The 17,251-nt window shown below is 41.9% G+C and overlaps 1 protein-coding gene across 1 annotated transcript in view; it reads left to right on the top strand.

The window, feature by feature from the left end:
* The window catches only part of grid1b (glutamate receptor, ionotropic, delta 1b), a 691,238-nt gene extending 676,848 nt beyond the window's left edge, over positions 1-14,390 (top strand). Inside the window, 4 exon segments of the mRNA XM_085761156.1 lie at positions 5,033-5,273; positions 7,785-7,923; positions 13,855-14,018; positions 14,020-14,390. Coding sequence (XP_085617282.1) covers positions 5,033-5,273; positions 7,785-7,923; positions 13,855-14,018; positions 14,020-14,337 — 862 coding nt within the window. The 3' untranslated portion in view covers positions 14,338-14,390.
* Positions 14,391-17,251: the final 2,861 nt, after the last annotated feature.

The following is a 17,251-nucleotide window of genomic DNA, read 5'->3' as shown; positions in this document are numbered from 1 at the left end:
GTTTGGACAAACAAGGGTCCGTCCTCTTGAAACAAGCTTGAAATATAGACTTATTTAATTTTTTTCGGGACAATTTCGCATTTCGGGGCTTCAATAGTCCACATGAGGGTGAGTAGATAATGAGTGAAATTTCAATTTTGGGTGAACTATCCCTTTAAAGGAAACTCGTTGTCAGTGAACGTCTCTTATCTGTGATCAGGGCTTCAGTCTGTGTGCTGCATCGCTCAGCGGGCGCCTCCCCCTCCCCCCTCGGGTGTAAACGGTTGTGATTTTCTGTGTGGGATGAGAAGCAGCGGGAGTCGCAGACCTGAGTGCCCTGAACGCCTCTCAACTCTCTGCTGAAGACGTTTGAAGTGTCCGACTGGAACACCAGCAGAGATGGTCGAGGTCTGATACAGATGTCAACAGCTGCTCCGTGATGCGTTCGTGTGCTCTATGTCTAAAATGTCATTTCACTGCAAAAACTCAAAATCTTTCCAAGAATATTTGTCTTATTTCTGGTCAAAATGTCTCATTTCTATTCAAAACTAATCTCTTTCCACTTAAAATAAGACTCATCACCTAAAAATTTACTTGTTTTTAGATCATTTTCACTTGTTTCAAACTAATTTTCACTTGAAATAAGTAGAAAAATCTGCCAGTGAAAGCCAGTTTTTTGTGCTTGTAATAAGAAAGAAAAACTTGCTCCACTGTCAGATTTTTCTACTTATTTCAAGTGAAAATCTGCTTGAAAGAAGTAAAAAGTGTCTAAAAACAAGCTGCTTTTTAATGTGATGAGTCTTATTTTAAGTAGAATGAGATTTGTTTTCACTAGAAATGAGACATTTTGACTAGATATTTGAGTTTTTGCAGTGCACCTCCTCCTCCTCCAGTCGAGCGTTTATCTGACGCTCCGTCCTCTCCTGTCGGCCTCCATCTGCATCCGTCCATTATCCCCCGTCCGTCCGGAAAATCCTGTTTGTCAGAGCGAGACTGGATCAGACCGGATCATTAACACACATGTGAACACGTATGTTAACAATGTCACTTGTCCTACTGTGATGCTGCAGCAGCGTCTTCTACGGTGGCCCTGAAGGCTCAACTCACTGCGGCTTCAGAAAACAAAACGTCAAATGTCAAAACACAAACACAAAACTCGCAATATACTGAGGAACATAGGACACTTTTTCTGAAAAAGGGTGTTGCCGCTGTTGCCATTCGATGGACTCTTATCAATCTGGCCTGTCTAGCCTCGACCTGGTCTTTTTACTAAACTTAACCAACTCCTTTCTTCATTGCCTAAACCCAACCAATGTGACAATTAGCCTACACTTCTCACTCAAAGTCACAACTCAACTTCTCACACAAAAATAGGTAAAAATCTGTAAAGTCACATCTCCTCTTCCAGGTATGGGACCAAAAATTGCATGTTCCCCAGGTCCTTTTGGGGAAAAACGGGGAACATAGGACCCTTTTATGTTCCCCGGTCCCATACAAAGTGGGGAACATAGGGATGACCCCACTTTACCATGTCCCCAGACCGGTCCCTCACTTTATTGTGTCCCCAGAAACAGCAGCTCCTGCAGCCAGTAGGTGGAGTTATTTAAAACAAACTCTTGTCACAACCAGTGAGGAACAAACTGCAGTGAAATCACAGCCCAATTTGCTAAATATAATCTGCTCAACTCAGCATGAACACGATGAAGGTCAGTGCAAACCCCCCTCCACCCCACCCCTCTCTCGTTAAAACACCCCGAGGACAAAACAGTTTGAGCAGCAGGAGCGACTCAGTGTGGAGGTTATTAACAGCAGGATTATCAAACGGAGGTAATGCAGCAGCCGAGGGATGAGGTATTAAAATCCTGCTTGGAAATGTGGAGATAATGGTTTTTTTCCATCTGAACAATAGCTCTGCCCTCAATTTAACACCCAGTCACATTATTTCTGCTCGTCCCCGAGCGCCACAACGCTACAGCGGCACGGCGGGCCGGTGGACGGTGGCTGAACCAGGGGCCGGGCCCAGAGCAGGAGCCTCGCTAATAACCGACAGTTTGTCTCCATTCACCGCCTCAAATTAATCCCTGAATAAACACAGGGGCTGCTTAATGAAGGAGGAAGAGGAGGTGGAGGAAGAGGAGGAGGTGCAGAGGGAGGAGGAAGAGGTCAGAGAACAGCAGGAAACACAGACTCAGTTCTTCAAAAACACGAAACAACGACGACTCATTTATTTGATGTCGGCATTAAAAAAATCTAATTGTTTCGTCCCAACATCTTCACATGTTAAAGCAGCACTACGTAGCTTCTTGACCTTAGAATAATGTTTCTAAACTCATTAAAGTTGCAGAAGAAAACGGTAAATAGGATGAATCGTGCCGCACCTGCAACGGCATTACAGCCCTACTTAGACACGGGTAGCAGACAGTTGCTCTCCTCAACCAGATCTAATAAAATCTGACATGGTGTTGCTTTAATTTGGTCTAAAGATGTCAAACATCACAGTTTGACGTCTGTGAACAGAAAAAATTAATGACTAAAAGGCGGTAAAAGAAAGTAAAAGAGAGTAAATGACTGTATGTATTAAAACAATCTAATTGTTTCATCCAAACATCTTCACATGTTAAAGCAGCACTACGTAGCTTCTTGACCTTAGAATAATGTTTCTAAACTCATTAAAGTTGTAGAAAAAAACGGTAAATAGGATGAATCGTGCTGCACCTGCAACGGCATACAGTTCTACTTACGACTAGTAGCTATTAAAATCTTACATGGTGTTGCTTTAATTTGGTCTAAAGATGTCAAACATCACAGTTTGACGTCTGTAAACAGAAAAAATTAATGACTAAAAGGCGGTAAAAGAAAGTAAAAAAAAGGGAGTAAATGACTGTATGTATTAAAACAATCTAATTGTTTCATCCAAACATCTTCACATGTTAAAGCAACACTACGTAGCTTCTTGACCTTAGAATAATGTTTCTAAACTCATTAAAGTTGCAGAAGAAAACGGTAAATAGGATGAATCGTGCCGCACCTGCAACGGCATACAGTTCTACTTACGACTAGAGTAGCTATTAAAATCTTACATGGTGTTGCTTTAATTTGGTCTAAAGATGTCAAACATCACAGTTTGACATCTGTGAACAGAAAAAATAATGATTTAAAGGCGGTAAAAGTCCAAACAAAGCAAGAAGTGACTGTATGAAGTGTATACATGGAGCCTGACTGAGGTTCCTCATGGTCGATGGCCTCAGACTTTCAGTTTGTTTTCCTGTAGACGTCTCAGTGGAGCAGGTGTGATTAATAATCAACCAGTTTATTTTTCAGTGAACTGACCTTTAAAGTGATTCACAACTTCTCCTCCTGGTTATTTATATATTTCATTAGTTATTAGTCTCGAAGCTGCTGTGACAAACGGTCCAGACACAGTTTATTTAAACTTTAAATTAAACTGAGAGAAAATCGGCCGAGAGAAAAACATCATCATCATCAACAGCTCCTTCTTCTACTTCTCTCGTGTATCGTCTCTCCAGATGTTTTTCTTCTCACCTGTCTCATCAGGACCAGTCAATGGTCTCTGATTCCTCTGGAATCGCCTCTAACGACTCATTGTTACAGGTGGAACTGCAGAATCACTCTGTCGCCTCTTGTTCATGTATCAAATGGTTTTAATGAAGGAAACTTTGTGTCGGTCGCTGCTCAGCAACTTCCTGTTGTTGTTGTTCTGCTGCTGCAGCTGTGAAACATCTGTCTGATCAGTTCAATGTCTCTAGTTTGTTAGAAAATAAAAGTCCATGCCACAGCAGTCGAGCATGAACACTCAACTGCTGCTGTGACTGAAGCTCAGAATGATGCTTTTATTTTGAAGGAGCTGTGTTAACTGTCCCACTGTTGTCGACTTCCTGCGGGTTGAGTGTCCGTCTCTAAACTGGGGTGGGAGAAAAAATCGATGCACATAAGTATCGCGATATTTTTTGACAATTTTTATATTGTGCAATGTGCATTTGTTCGCCTTTTTTACATCCAGAGAGTCCAGGTTTTGAAAAGGGTTTAAGTTCACTTTATAATGGAGTATGTTAATTTATAGGCTCCTACAGTATTTGTGTGCAGATAAATGTTAAAATGCAGCAGTTTACCTCCGTCTATATCTCATTTTGTCAGAAAGGTTTCAGAAGCCTGTTTTTTCTATACTCTTTTATTTTTGCCTCTTTTATGCAGTCCAGGCTTTTGAAAAGAGAGGAAACATATGAAGTGTCGGGGGGGGGGGGCGTCGACGGTAATGATGTCTGTCTCTTTACATATTAAACAAAGAGAAATATGGACTATGGAAGTTTTAATGGTCAGAATACAGACGTTATCATGACGTGAGCACATGTTGCTGTAAACAAAACTATGTCTAAATCGATCGTTGATACGGAGGACACCCGGCGTTACAGGCGGGGGCGGGGCCCCTCCGGTATGCGGGGGCTGTGGGGGTATACTTAACGGCACAGTGTCCACCACATAAACAGATACAGTAATTAACACAGAACCCAGAAACTACTGAATGAATGACTGAAAACAGACCTGGGTTCAGAGCACCGCCATGTTGGACTGCATGGAGCTGCTCATAGAATTCTGAGGAGAGGGAGGAGATGTCGCGTTTTGGCTAAAAATAGATTTGGCGCTTATCGCGGTTTGGAGGGAAACTGCATCTTGCGGTGCCTTTTAAACAGGGAAATGTAGCGATTTGACGTGATACGTTGATGGAGCAGTGAATAGGCTCAGTACACAGCAAAATGGCGTGACAAACTCTTTTTTTTTTTATTTGGCGTTTATCGCGTTTTGGAAAAGAGCTCTTCATATATATTGCTGCTGAATAAATCTTAAAAACTGACTTACATGTGATGTGTATTTTGGGGGGAAATATGGTTCCTGGAATAGTCTGTAGACAATCATAATCATTCAACTGTTTCACTGGTGTTAAAAATGCAAAATGGTAGAAGAATTGAATCAGGAGAAAAGCGTATTGTCCCAGCCGTCTCTAAACCGATCTGTTTGTCTTCTTTGTGTCCTCCAGGATCTTGGAGCTGCAGGAGAAGGGCGACCTGGACATCATGAAGCAGAAGTGGTGGCCGCGCACCGGCCGCTGCGACCTCAACAGCCACGCGGGCGCCCACCCCGACGGCCGCTCCCTCAAGCTGCACAGCTTCGCCGGCGTCTTCTGCATCCTGGCGGCCGGGCTGCTGCTGGCCTGCCTGGTGGCCGGGCTGGAGGCCTGGTGGAACAGCAACCGCTGCCGCCACGAGACGCCCAAAGAGGTGACCGAGCACAGGGCCCGGCGGACGGGCCAGTGGGGGGAGGACACTGCCACACTCTACTTTAAGGATCCAGCCGCAGACGCCAGCCCCGACTTAGTGGAGCTGCAGTACACCCAGCTGTAGAGGAGAGAGAGGGCTAGAGGCAGGACTGACACTGTAGGCAAAACTATTACTGCTGCTGCTGCAAAAACTCTGAGTCTTTTAGAGAATATTTGTCTTATTTCTTGTCAAAATGTCTCATTTCTAGTCAAAACTAATCTCTTTCCACTTAAAATACGACTCATCACCTAAAAATCAACTTGTGTTTAGATCATTTCACTTGTTTCAAACACATTTTCACTTGAAATAAGTAGAAAAATCTGCCAGTGAAAGCAAGTTTTTTTGTGCTTGTAATAAGACAGAAAAACTTGCTCCACTGTCAGATTTTTCTACTTATTTCAAGTAAAAGATGCTTGAAAGAAGTAAAAAGTGTCTAAAAACAAGCTGCTTTTTAATGTGACGAGTCTTATTTTAAGTAGAATTAGATTAGTTTTGAATAGAAATGACATTTTGACTAAAAATAAGACAAATATTCTTGGTGAGATATAAGAGTTTTTGCAGTGCAGGCGCTCCGGGCCACACCAACCAGGACACTCATTGAAATCAAATTTGGTCTCTTCTTCCTCTTATTATCATGATTATTATGATTATTACTATTTTTATTATTATTATTCCCTCCCTCCATGTTTTATTTTACCCGTCCATCGCCTCCACCCACTGACACAGCCCATGTGTGTTTGTATGAGACCACACGACACACACTCACTCACACACTCGCACTCACACACATCACAGTGAGTCAGGATCTGACTATCGGCATCTCCTGCATGTTTCCCAGCAACACCGACCCCCCCACACCACCACCAAATCCACCCCCCCCCTCCTCCCTTCACCCTCAGACTTTAATGATTAATTCCCACTGCGCCGGCTCCGTAACCATTCAACTGCTCGCTATTGAATTATTGTTATAAACTCATTTTCTACAGTGAAGCTTTTGGTAATTTTCCTGCACCCGAGGGTTCTGCAAAGAGATTATAATTAGCAGAGAACACACACACACACACTTTCTTAACACTTTTGGACATTTTCCATTTCAGAGTGACATCAGCAGACACACACACTGCAGCTTTACTGGGTTTAAACAACACACACACACACACACACCACTGTAGACGGCAGCTGACTGCCCCTCCCACACGGGGTTAAATAAATATTCACACGCCGTCTAATCAATATAAACGAGCAGTGACAACAACAACTACAACAACGACGCTGAAGGAACAAAATCACACTGATTGATCACTGATCAACTGATCAGAGTCCAGTTTTGTCTCAGCACCAGACTCAATATTCACCGAGTTTCATTTAAAACAAGATTTTACTCAATATTCATATTTAATTAGTAAAATACAACGTGAAGAATCAGAAAGTCCTGCATCTCATTTAATTTAATTTAGCCTGTAGTTTATTTTTTAACAATTCTTCTAATGCTGCACAATAATATTTGAATACTTTTTTATGCTTTTTGATTAAATTCAAAGAGTTTTGTGACGTCCGACCAAGAGTTTGTGGAAAAACAACTTGAACTCCAGATGCTAGCTTAGCAACTGTCAGGCTACAAACAACCCATAATGCAACAGTCTCTATAGCTCATGAATATGTCGTAGTAAATTATAACAAAAAAATTATCTCTTCTTCTATTTAGGTTTGTCACAAATTTGTGTTTTTTTAATCACTAATTCGAGTTTCTGATTTTTTTTTCCAGCAAATTATCGACTATAAGAAAATCCAACATTTTTTTAGTTAATGTGTAACTTTAAATGCATCGTTGTACAATCAGGTGAATTTCCGATCAGTGGTTAACCTGCTGCTCGTCTTTAAATCTAATGATTGACATTATTTAAATAATATCAAAAGACTGTTTAGAATAAACCTGTAGATAATAAGTTGATAGTTGATAGTTAATCATCAGTCTGTGTTATTTATTTCTCACTCTGACAGACAGAAGTTTTATCTGTTTTAGATTCCCGTGTTCAGTGTGGAGCTGAGAACAAACTGACCTCAGATCTGCTTTTCTAAATTCAACATCACACACACACACACACACACACACACACACAGTGTCTTCAGTCATGTGACCAGGGAGGGTCGGACAGAGCAGCTTTGACGTGGATCCATAAACTAAAGTGTGAGCAGACGCAGACGTTGGTGGGTGTCGCCCTGTAGCAATAAGATCTGTCCCGTCCCGTCCATGACTTCCTGGTTCTGTCACTGTTTCACGTCTTATTGCAAAAATTATATGTCAATGTGGACACACCGTGTTATCTATCTATCTATCTATCTATCTATCTATCTATCTATCTATCTATCTATCTATCTATCTATCTATCTATCTATCTATCTCCTCTCCTCTTCTTCATCTATTCTCTCCATCTTTTTTTATTTACACTTGACTGTCTATGATCTATGCAGGTTACTAAGGATTACAGACTGGCAAGGGTTTCTGGTCCATTGACATATAATGACATTACAACTGCTTCATCGGAGGGGAGGAGGGACATTTGGACAGACAGAGAGAGAGGCTGGGATGAAGCAGAAGCTATTGACACAGGTCAGAATAGACCTCCTATACAACTATCAAAATAAAGACACGCACAAAATATTACAAAAAAAACAACAGTAACAACCACAACGCAACAACTGTGCCTTGGCCAGGCGACTTCCTCCTGTTTGTTTGATTCTTCGTGCTGCTTTCACACGTTCTGGAAATAAAATCTGATTCAGTCTGTAGATACTTCACACACACACACACACACATCGTACCTCCAGTAAAACATTACGACTAAATGTCATCGACTCATGTTTTTTACCCCCATTTCAAACCATAAACCTAAACAAAAGTTTTATTTTTGTCCCTTCAAAATAAAACTTTCACACCTCAGATCCACTGATTAGCAGCTAAAGCTAACGGTTATTTCCAGAACAGGAAGTTTCAGCTTCAAACAAAAAGAGGAAAACAAACTAAATTCCCTCGTGACTTTAGTTTGATGATTGAAATTGTTTTTCTTTTGATTTTTTGTTTCTTTTTGTCTCTTTGCAGACGACACCATGTCTTTTTTGTTTTTACATTGAACCTGACGCCTGATCACACTCAGCTTTATCGCCGTCAGTAGAAACCCTGCTGGTTTATTTTAGTGCCTTTCTGTTTCTTTCCCTCTGACATCTTTTAACTGTGTGAACGCATCTCATTAAGGGCTGACCTCTGACCTCACCCTCACCTGTGCCTTTCAGTACACACCACCTGTATATCACCTGAGACAACTTGTAGCAGAACTTATTCTAACTAGTCTGAATGCACGACTTTTTTTTTGTTTTTGTAAATCTCTTCAAAACCCAGAACAGATTGGTAAAAAAAAAAGTCTGCGTTTAGTCACAGAACTTTGAAGTGTCACTTGGATAAAACGGCAAATTAGCTTTGCAGAAAACATGTCATCAGCTACTAAATGAATCAATCAGAGCAGCACGAGGAGAATCCAGATGAGTTGTGACCTGCAGTATAAAACTTCTGCAGCTACTTTAAGAGAAGCTCTACACACATATTCATTTATAACATGCACAGGCGCAGAAACCATAAGAAATGCTAAAGGCTCTTATAACAGCAGTGTCAGTCAGGTTCATGTTCCCCATCGGGTACTGTAGTGAATCTATTGCCAGGTCACATTTTAATTAATTAATCCAACACTTGATGACCAAACACCGGCTGCAAAGCTCTTATTAATTTCCCATCAGCCTCAGGCCACGTCCACACTCATAGGTTTAAATAAACAACAATGACATGATGATAAAACCTGTCACATGACACAGACGATGGCTCATTATCAATAATCTGCTGTTATAAACAATTCTGATCAGGAAGCTGATAATCTGTCGCTTAGCTGCAGAAGATAGCCTACTGGTGATAGGAAACGGTGATGGTGAAAAGTGAGATCACAGACGATGAGGTGGAGAAGGAAGTGTTTAAGTATAGGCCTACCGTACTTTCCGGACTATTGAGTGCACCTAAGTATAAGCCGCACGCACCAGCTAAATTTTAAAAGAAAATACATATATATATAGGCCAAACTTGAATATAAGATGCAGGTTTTCATCTTGTAACATGAGATATTTACACAGAAAGTCAGTAGGGAACTGTGACAGTCCGCTCGCTTTTCGGCTGTTTTGGTTACGCTCCTCTCGCCCATGTGCGTTTGTTTACAACAAAGCCGACAAAAAATCAATAAAAGTAGCGGCTTATAGTCCAAAAAGTACGGTAAAACATAGAAAATTGGTGCTATACTAAACTCCATCCTAGAATTTCCAAAAGTCTCTGGTTTAGCATGTAAACTAGCTCTAAACGTGTGTTTTAAAGCTCAAAGCTATTAGTGTGGACGTAGCTGTAGCGTAGAGTTACAACATTAACATCAGCATTAACCCAAAGCGTCGCCGTGCCTCGACTGGGAGCTACCCAGGCTAACGGATTAGCTTTACACGCATCACCAGAGGCCTTTGTTAGCGTAGCGCAGCGCCACTTACTGTATCACATGACGTGTCGCATGACCACGGGCATCAGAGAGACTCAAACTCACAGTGAAAACAAGTCCAAAACTGTTGTTGTGACACTGCAGCTCAGTGAAGTAGCAGCAGAGTGATTTACACCTCCCACCCCCCCACTGGGAGCACTCATTAAAAGAGCTGTTTGTTTTCTAAATGAATGGAGGCTTTCAGACGGCCGCCGTCTTCCCCCTCTCCTCTTACATCAGCGCTCCGTCTTTAACGAGCAGCTGAGGTTTAATCCCAGTCATTTATTTATTTAGGCGAGCTGCCAGTTTGAAAAACATCTTTTAATGAGGTGTCAGTCGGCGGAAACAATAACCTGCACTCACATGTTTTAATTGGCTCTGAGAGGAGACGCGAGCCTCAGACCGCCCCACGGGCTTCTGGGTAAACACACGCTGTGTTTACCTGTTTCTTTAAGGTCTCACCAGAGGAGGGGACAGGGGTGGGGAGGCGGGGCTTAGCCTCAGCTCTGCTCTCATTGGCTGCGTCACAGGAAGTGCTTCTCTACCTCAACAGGAAGTGACATTCACTTCTCTGATCCGGAGGAATCAACCCGTAGTTTACATTTATCATAACACATGCACTGTGGTAAAAAAAAGCTGATACCAAACATTCCTTTAGATTCAACTCAGACTAAAAATAGAAAAATGAAATAAAATTGGGGGGAATTAAAGTTATAATCCTTCAGATTCGAGTCGTGGGTGATTTGGCGCCACCTGTGGTGACCGGTGGTAACAGCAGGTGCAGGTGAACACCACAGACCTACAGCTCCTTCACAATAAAATCCACCGCATGTTCAGCGCTTTTAATGTGAAGAGGTAGCTGTAGGAAATGATGGATTTAAATTAGGTGTTAATTAATACTAATAATAAAATTATAGAGTAAGATCAATCTTAAATACAGAGTTTAATGTAAAGAAAATCTTAAGGATTATAACTTTAACACTTTATAACAACTACACATTATGAAACATTAGTTAAATATTAGCAAAACCTAACTAATTATTTTTTTTAGTATTTGTAAACACAGTTCTAAATGAGCTCGTCTATAATGTGTTTAATGATTACATATTTCCATACTTCATCATTAGCAGATGTCAGTGGTTCATCAGACCATTAATTAAATGTCAGTAGATGATAAATAAACTGCTTACATGAATATTGATGCTGTAGTGAAACAAATACTGATTTAGACATGAGATGTTTTATAAAATAGGAGTAACGAGCAGAATTAATCATGAATGACAGTATCAATAAGTGTTAATAAAACATCTATAAACACACTTAAACATTATAGATGAGCTGTGTTTATAAATTACAGACTAATTAGTATCAGTGTAGGAATAATGATCTAAAAGTGTTTAATTATGTTTAATTAAAGCTTCATAATGTGTACTAATATATATAGTCTTCTTTAGTTGTATCTAGAGCACTGGAAAAGAGAGTAAGGACAGCATTGGTCCAATGGAAGCCAATGGGCCAGCATTGGTCCAATGGAAGCGCCTCCTGGTGGAGCAATATGGGTATTGCAAAAGCGCCCAAGAACTGACATCTCTGCATTGTTGGTGAATGAGCAAGTGTGGTATTTTCAATAATTTAAGGACATTTATAGATCACCCACATTAATGGGACAACGAGGAGTTTCTATTTGGTTATAAAAAAGTCTCACGTTAATGTGGATGAATCTACGTTACCACTTGTTAATGGGCCCATTTTAGATAAATCTATGGTTTTGTCTCTATGGTTATTTTGTTATTATTAGTGGTGGTGGAAATGCTGGGCGAGCCGACCAGCGTTTCCTTACTTTTGGTTTCGCGGACGCTCATGAGAATCACGCCGCCGAATCGCCGTTTATGGTCGGGACTACGACGGTAACTGAACCTCTTTGAACCTCTGACTTTAATTCTTGATGAATGAAAACATGAGTCTGTCTTGCGCCGGTCGAAGAATTCTACGGTGTGCGCGGAGGCTCATAAATGTAGTGTGAAAACACTTCGCTTTTCCAAAACTCCTCGCTGTCCCTTTAATAGCAAGGGTAAAGGTAAAGGTAAAGGTAAAGGTAAAAAAAAAAAAAAAAACAGTTGTCTACATTAATGTTTCAATCTACATTTTGTAATAAACAAATTAGATAGATAGATAGATAGATAGATAGATAGATAGATAGATAGATAGATAGATAGATAGATAGATAGATAGATAGATAGATAGATAGATAGATAGATAGATAGATAGATAGATAGATAGATAGATAGATAGAGAATACTTTATTCATCCCTAGCAGGGAAATTCAAGTTAGTCCAGTAGCTCACACAACAATGACACGAAAAAGATGAACACAAAAAACATTTTAACAACTGTTATATAAGTAAGTAAGTATAATTTGATATGACCAAGACATCTAAAAACAAAAACACGGCCGTTTTCATCGAGTGAATGGGTTTTCTGGGCGCTTTTGCAATACCCATATCCTGCCACTAGGGGCGCAAAACCCTTAAACCCTTAAACCCTTAAACCCTTAAACCCTTAAACCCTTACCACGGGAGTCAATGGAGGTGTCCTTACTCTCTTTTCAAGTGCTCTAGTTGTATCTACAGCGGGGTGGGGAGTGGGGATGGGGGGTAGGGGGGGTTATGACCTCAGTACTTGTGAACTTGCAGCTGAAAACACTGCGACCTGAACGTGAACCATGTGTGTGTGTTTATTAATGGACGGTGTAAATGTGTCGTGTGCTTTGTTCTGAGATTCACTGTGACGAGTTCCTGTGACTAATATCATTGTGCCTGAGTTGAAGCGAACACGATGCTGGAGCCACGTTCAGGAGCACTCACTCACAACGGGTTTGTTGTAAAGTGACTGCCTACACACACACACACAAACACACACATATTCACACACACTCTCACTTGATATGCGAGTCACGCCTCCCGTCCTTTACCTTCCTCTGACCCAGTGTGCTGAGGCAGACCCGCGGTTCAACAGGGAAACACTCAAGTGTCTATTAATGCCTAACAAGTATGCATGGCTGCAGTCGCGGGCGGCGAGCTGCAGCGTCAGCCGCCGCCACCGCTCTGATTAAATTGGGTCTGATAGGAAGCTGATCCTCCGGCGCAAAGAGCGAACCGGCTCCAAGGGCAGCCAGGGAGAACAGGGCCGAACATATCCTTTCAGATTCAAGATGAGTTAAGTCTGCAGTCGGTCCCACAGAGACCACCTCAGTCTGCCTGAGCAGCATTAGCATTAGCATCCGACCGAACCGCAGCTTTTACGGGTCCATGCCTATGTTCCCACAGCCCTATGTTCCCACAGTTCTAAGATTTTTTCTCAAAATTAGGCCCTATGTTCCCACTGGACTCTCTCTACCTATCTGGACTCTAATCTATCTGGCCTGTCTAGCCTCTACCTGGTCTTTTTACTGAACTTAACCAACTCTTTTCTTCATTGCCTAAACCTAACCAATGGTGGGACCAAAGGGCTGTGGGAACATAGGGCCTAATTTTCAGTGACAACAAAAGTTAGAAATGTGGGAACATAGGGCTGTGGGAACATAGGAATGACCCCGCTTTTACAACAAACCGCCGTGGCTCCAGGATCGTTTTTCCTTCCAGACATCAAACCTTTAATACTCACCACCGGCCAAGTTTGATTTCAAGGTGCAAAAGGTGAACCAATTGGTGTCAGTGGCCTCGGTTTCCCACGGGGCTCGAAAACCAAACGAGCGTCTGTGCGTCAGGTGTTGACGCGCCGGCGACGAGCGGTTTCAAATCTCAGCGACAGGGTTCAAGGTTGCATGGAGCACCAGAGCTCAAACAGTCTGAGAAACCGGCCCATCGCCAATCTCAGCCTCTGTGTCCCTCCTCCTCCCTCCTCCTCTCCATCTCCTCCTCCTCCCTCCTCCTGTCTCCCCCTCTGTCCTCCTCCTCCTCCTCCTCCTCCTCCTGCTCTTATAGGACAAGGAGGTGAATCTGGAACAGGTGCATCGTCGTATGAACAGTCTTTTGGACGAGGACTTGGCCCACAAGCAGATCCCCGGCCCCTCTATCGAGATCTCTGCGCTGGACATCGGCAGCATGCAGCCCAGCCAGGCGTCTCTGGCGCCGGGGGGGGGGGCCCGAGTCCATGCGGGACTACCCGCCCCCCTCGGGCCTCACTGTGACCACCTTCCTCCCCGGGGAGGGGGGGCCGCCTCCTCCTCTTCCCCACCCTCACCATGGGGGGACCCTAGGCAGGACGCTACCCCCGTCCCAGGGCCCTGGCAGCACCACGTTGCCCCCGCACCACCACCACCCGCTCAGCAGCACCAGCCTCAGCGGCACCATGCAGTGCAAACACAGGGCGCCCAACGGGGGGCTCTTCCGGCAGAGCCCTGGCAAGACGCCCATGCCAATGTCCTACCAGGCAGTCTCCGCAGGACCCATACCCGAAGCCATTGAGGCCACCCACAGTACATCCATATAAGCATAGGAGGAGGGGGGGTGGGGCAAGGGTGGGGCAGGGGCAAGGGCGGGGTCAAACTGTATCTATGACAATCCGCTGAGCTGGGTCGGGATCTGTAGAGAAGAATTATTGTAGAAGGTAAAAAAAAAAAAACAACCTAATGTACAAAGTAAAAAAGATTTTGTATCTCAATACCTGTTCAGAAAAGCTACAAAGTTACAAAAACTACGAAAAAAAAAAAAAAAAAAAGAAGCGGGGGAGGAGGACGGGGGAGGGGAGGGGGGGTGTAATTTTTCTCTTGTACATAACGTGTAAATACCAAGAGAACGAAGTGAGGTTAAAGTGTATTTTGAATATTCTCAATTTTTGAAGTTGAGTTATAAAAAACAACGAAAACAAGATAAAAAAAAATAAATCTATATCTACATTGATGAAACGTTATGACTGTTTGAATGGCTTTGTAAATTTTGTTCAATATGAAACAATGACGCGAAATTCATTGTGATTGTTTTCTAAAGTGCCGAAATTAAACGATGTCTCTCCACAACTCATCGATGTAAGCGACTACCCATGATGCACCGCTGTAGGGACATTTTAGTGTTGGACACCTACTGTTATGCACCTCTGTACCAACCCTATATATATAACTTCAGCATTGGACGGAAATAATCACAACTTTTCCTTTTTTTTTTTCATTTGTATTGAATATATAATATACATTGTTCTTTTCCAACCAAAAGTCTACATTCATTTTCTTACTACAACTGTAAATGGTATCATTCAACACTGGGAGAGGGGATGGGGGGGTGGGGGGTGGAGAGGGGATGATGGGGGGGGTGTTTGGGGGTTGTTTGGGGGCGGGGCACATGTGTATTTTTATCTGGTTCATATTTTACACAGCTGAGTGGTTTGTTTTTATAGTAGCTTTTTATTTGGCACCAGTACTGTCGGGGTGGTTTAAGTGGGGGGGGGGAGTGTTAGTCTGCGATCACACCTGGTTGGTCTTTGGTCCACAACAGCCAATCACGTGAGACTGGACGTCGGGACCAGGAAGTGGATTTAATGTAAACACATGGCAGGTCTATGGCAAAGCGGATTTAACATTTAAAAGCTAAGTTTGACTCTCCGGAATTAACATTGTAGATATCAACAACGTCTTTCTGACCAGTCGTAATTACATTTTGAAAAGTTGGATTTTTCATTCAAGATATCTGTAACGCAGTTTTGCCTCATCAAAAAGAACATTTCAGATATCCACACAACTACGTTCTTCCTAGGACAAATGACGTATCTTTTGCCATTCATGTGTATGGAGTTTGTCATCATTACAGATATCTACAATTCAGTTCAAAATTTGAATTACAGATTTCTGCAACTGAATTACGACTAGTAGTAATTCCAGTTTGAGATATCTTCAACATCATTTTGACTAGTTATAATTCCATTTACAGATATATACAACATAATTTCGCCTATTTTGCCCATATCTGAAAAGGGGCATGTAGATATCTTTAATTGAGGTGAATCAAAGATATCTTCAACTGGAATCATGACTAGTCAGAATCAAATTGTAGATATCTCAAACTGGGATTAGTACTAGTCGTACTTCAGTTACAGATATCCATAATTCACATAGCGGATATCTGCAACTGAAACTGTAATGACAAACCCCATACACATGAATGGCAAAAGTGAGGTCATTTGTCCTAGGAAAAACGTAGTTGTGGGTATCAGAAATATTGTTTTTGACGAGGCAAAACTGAATTACAGATATCTGCAACACACATCCAGTCTGGCTTTTAAATGTTAAAATGGCTTGCCATAGAGGTCAGATCATCGAACTTTGATACCAACACGTTAACGCAGATTCATTTAAACACACGTTCTCTTACAGTGAACTTTGACCTTCCATCTCCAACAGTTTCCACTCTGATAGTTGTCTCTGTTGTGTTTTTATATGATCAGATTTGTTTAAGTCCCAACACAGTGAGGCCTTTGAAGGTTTCTGGACAAAATCCGTCCATGTTTTTGGTTCATATAGAATAAAGTGTCGTCTGCATAAAGCTGCAGATTCGTCCATTATTAAACACCAAGAAAATATCACTAGATTAGTTTTTACTCTGAGCTTCGTAAACCGAGACTGGAGACGTGTTAACGAGGCGGTGATCAGTAAATACTAGGATAAAACGGGATCAAACAAGAAGTAAGGCTAATAAACAATACTGAAACCAACACTGAGCACATTTATGAAATGTCAAATGAAGTTTTGTTGATGCGTCTGTTTTATTTTGTATTGTGTGTGTGTGAGGTGATTTACTGTGTTTACTGTTTCAGTATGTTCATATCATTTATGAATCTGACCCCTGGTCTGGGATTTGATCAGTTTTAATCAATAACCTTTTAAGTGTTTTCTTTAATTCCTTCTTAAGTTATTTACAAAAAAAAAAAAGAAAAGTTCTTAACTGTATGTCAGATTAACAAACATTATGTAAACTGCAGAATTATAAAGACCATTGTAAATCAACAAATCATCATGAATCTGAATCTTTGGTTGAATTTTACACTTACCCACAATGCCTTGTGTCTTGGACCGGGTGTGAACGCAGCCTGACAGTCTCTGGATGCTTTAGTTTGTCATATTTAACCTGAAGAAGAAAGAAAGAGAGATAAAACTATGAGCTCTATAGATATGTCTTTAATTTTTGATACTAGAGAAGTTCAGTGTCAGACATACACTTGTATACAGGTTTGTTCTCCTGCAGTTATTTTAATCAGCTTCATGTTCCCACCACTCGTTCCTAATGAAGCTCCATTATCACCCGCGGCGATGACAGAGGGCGTCGTTATCCAAAGTGCAATCAGAGGCCAGTGATGTGGAGATCTGTGACCGACTGTGATACTGACGGGATC

The sequence above is a fragment of the Trachurus japonicus genome, chromosome 19, assembly GCF_045865225.1.
Source record: "Trachurus japonicus isolate A0001 chromosome 19, Traja_1.0".
Classification (NCBI taxonomy): domain Eukaryota; kingdom Metazoa; phylum Chordata; class Actinopteri; order Carangiformes; family Carangidae; genus Trachurus; species Trachurus japonicus.
Note: the sequence above shows the minus strand (reverse complement) of the source record. Positions and strands in the feature narration are given on the sequence as shown.